This window comes from Trichechus manatus, unplaced genomic scaffold (assembly GCF_000243295.1).
Source record: "Trichechus manatus latirostris isolate Lorelei unplaced genomic scaffold, TriManLat1.0 scaffold00041, whole genome shotgun sequence".
Lineage (NCBI taxonomy): Eukaryota > Metazoa > Chordata > Mammalia > Sirenia > Trichechidae > Trichechus > Trichechus manatus.
In genome coordinates, this window is record NW_004443977.1 from 1,186,058 (window position 1) to 1,189,052 (window position 2,995).

The 2,995-nt window shown below is 38.2% G+C and overlaps 1 protein-coding gene across 1 annotated transcript in view; it reads right to left on the bottom strand.

The window, feature by feature from the left end:
• Window positions 1-1,890, bottom strand: part of MYL1 (myosin light chain 1) — a 12,934-nt gene extending 11,044 nt beyond the window's left edge. Inside the window, exons 1-2 of the mRNA XM_004376280.2 lie at window positions 1,824-1,890; window positions 1,026-1,050 (exon numbers count right to left, since the gene is read on the bottom strand). Coding sequence (XP_004376337.1) covers window positions 1,026-1,050; window positions 1,824-1,826 — 28 coding nt within the window. The 5' untranslated portion in view covers window positions 1,827-1,890. The remainder of the gene's footprint in view (window positions 1-1,025; window positions 1,051-1,823) is intronic.
• Window positions 1,891-2,995: the final 1,105 nt, after the last annotated feature.

Consider the following 2,995-nt stretch of genomic DNA (forward strand, 5'->3'; position numbering starts at 1 on the left):
AAGATCAGAAGGGAGGGGAAAAAAGTAGAGTGTTATTCTTAGGGAGTGTTATTCTTAAAGATTCGTAGTCTTCTAGCTAGTAACTGCTTTCATGAAAGAAATTTCTAACTGATAACCTGTTTTTGATCACATGGCTAATTCATTGGGTACTGCAGCAAATCCTGTCACCTCTCTGGGAACCCATTCTGCATCTTTAAGGCGGGATTGGACCAGAGACTTCTAAAGTTCTTTTCACAGTTCTGTGATTAATTACTCCTCTCTCTTGGTCTCTGAATTCACTTTTATTCAACATCAACTTCACCCTCTAAATCTCTCAACTCACCATTGCATTGATTTCACAGAAAAGAAAAAATGTAGATTTGGTAATTGACCAACATTATAATCAATATTATTTTCCAAATGGAACAATATGGACCGACAAATTCCTCCTTAAGGATTTGATAAGAAACTAACCATCCAAAATCTATGTCCTTTTTTCCAGTATATATGGTACTACCTATTGTGTCAAGTTGGTTTTATTTAGAAATCAGGGAATATTAGAACCTATTTTGCAGTGTTTATCTTTGCTTACACCTTTGATTACTGATTACAAGTAAAAGATACTGGTTGAGAGTATTTATATTTAGAGTTGCAACACCAGTGGGGATAATTAGGAAGAGGTAATCTCATCCCAACGGAGTTGGTTTTCTCACATGCCACCTTTATGCACGTACACATGTTAAAAACTATATCTTTTAAACTTACCATCCTGCTGTTCCTTAGAGAACTCGATCTGTTAGAAGGAAATCAACCACAAAGAATATTTTAACCAAACAAAAATGTTTCTGATTTTTAAGTGTATCCAGCTCATTCCCTGAGTCATCGTCAAAGTAAGCCCCACAAGTAAGCTTACTTTTCAGAGTTCAGGCATAGCTTGGACACTACCAGGTTGAGCCACAAAGTAACATGCCTTGGAGATAAGTGGTATTTCGGAAACTAGGCAGTGCTCTGCCTACATCCGGAATAGAGAAGTTCAATTCACTTACCAGCAATCTGTTCAGCACTGAAGGACTGCAGTGGCGAAAGAGAGGGAGAAAGAAAGAAACAACTAGTACTTTTTAAATGCATTGACAGAAGAGTGAGTGCTCTCTGCTGTGAGTGTTTTAGCAGGCCATGTAGGTGTCATAGCATAAGAAGGTTGCCTTAGGGTAATTTTGAATCTAGAAACATGAAAGCTATTGCAAAAGATCATTAAGGACCATCTCTCCATATCTTAATCAATGAATCAGTGATTTAACAAATGCTAAATCAAATACTTCCTGGAATACTACAGTAATCTATAGTATGCTTAAAGTATGTCTAATACAGACACATCGGATTAAAAAGTACAAATACACTGCATGAAAACGATCACTTTAAGTCTGCTGCTTAACCAGTACATTTTTATGTTAACACATAATATCCAATGCATCAAAAACAGTTTACTTAATTTTAGCAATTGGTATCACTGGATAGTATTTTAAAGAATAATATTTTGCTGTAGTTGCAGTTTTTCTTTTTCTAAATGTAGATATAATAAATCTCATGTGATATAGTAAAAGTTGGTGAAGCATAAAGTACTGCTTGGGGAGTAAGATGGATTTTTCCAGTTGGCATAATTGGCTCTCATTGTTTTCTCTTATCTTCAACCCACCTCAACAAAAAACAAAAGTAGATTCTAAAGACTCAAACGTGAATAAGTTCTTTCTTCAGTTCTATTCCTTGATTGCCTTTATTCTCAATAAGATCACATCCACTATCTCTATCCCTCTATAAATGACAAATACTTTTTTCAAAGGACCCACCATGATGGAGTTGCTGGTCTGCCAACAGCAGCGAAGCTGAAGAGTAAGTTGAGGGCTGCTCCAATCCCTGAGTGGGATCCTCCCTTGCCGAGGTTTCCTTTTATTTCTGGGGAAGCTGTGACCTCACAGACAGTGTTGGGTTTCAGAGAGAAGTTGCCACTCCCCTTAGAGAGTTCTTTAGCTTTCTTAGGGCAAAGGGAAAGATGGATCTGTACCCTGAAGGCTATTTTTAGGAAACCAGAACCTAGGAGTGGACGGCCCTAGAGAGACTGAATTTTGTCGGTACTTTTATAGTCTTTTGCTCTGAGATCAGTATCCTTGGAGTGTCTTCCTTTAAGAACCTTCTTATTTGTTCAGTGGCAGAGGAGCTTAGTGTTTTCCTAAGGGCTTGGGCTGACCCCTTCTCTTGGTCAGTCATAGACTTTGCAAACTTCTAGTCAGCAAGTTTTGATATTAATGGAACTTCTTGGGTGGCACTGGTCTGGGGTTTCAAATGACAGCTGCTATAGAAGGAACACCTCAGAAGCTCTGTCTCTTATGGTAAAGTTCAAATGACTTGAGAAGGCCACACATGTTTCACAGGTTTCTTAGGGTCATCCGTGAAACTGTTGGGCCTGTTCTTGAAACCTACTAAAGACCCTCTTCTTCCAAGTTGTATTCTGAGACGTATGGAGTTTTTCTAAGCCAGGAATGGTTTTGAGTTCCATTTTCCACCACTCTCTCTCAGTTTCCTGACATTATCTGTGATTTTATTCCTCCATTCCTGTTATCTTTATGGTGGCTGGTCAGCCATATTTTCTAATTTCTGTAGCTCTTCTAGGCAGAAGAGCTGATAGACCACTTTTTGCAATTTTTTTCTTTTTTTGTATATTTATTCTTCTAAAATTTTTGCCTAAGTTCTTACTAGAATGTACCAATTCTGTTTATACCTTTTCAAACATCTTGTGGCTTAGGATCCAGAGAGTGTGCTAACCTTTCCATAACCCTAGAACATGGAGAAAAACATGGATGATTCCATTATAAGTAGTAGCAACCCTAGTTAGGGACCTTAAAGAACTCAAAGCAGGAGCTATGGAACACATGAATGCACATTAAAGTTTTAAAAGTATCTGATTGGTTAGAGTCCCTGGGTGGTGCAAATGGTCAACATGCCGGGCTGCTAACCAACAGGG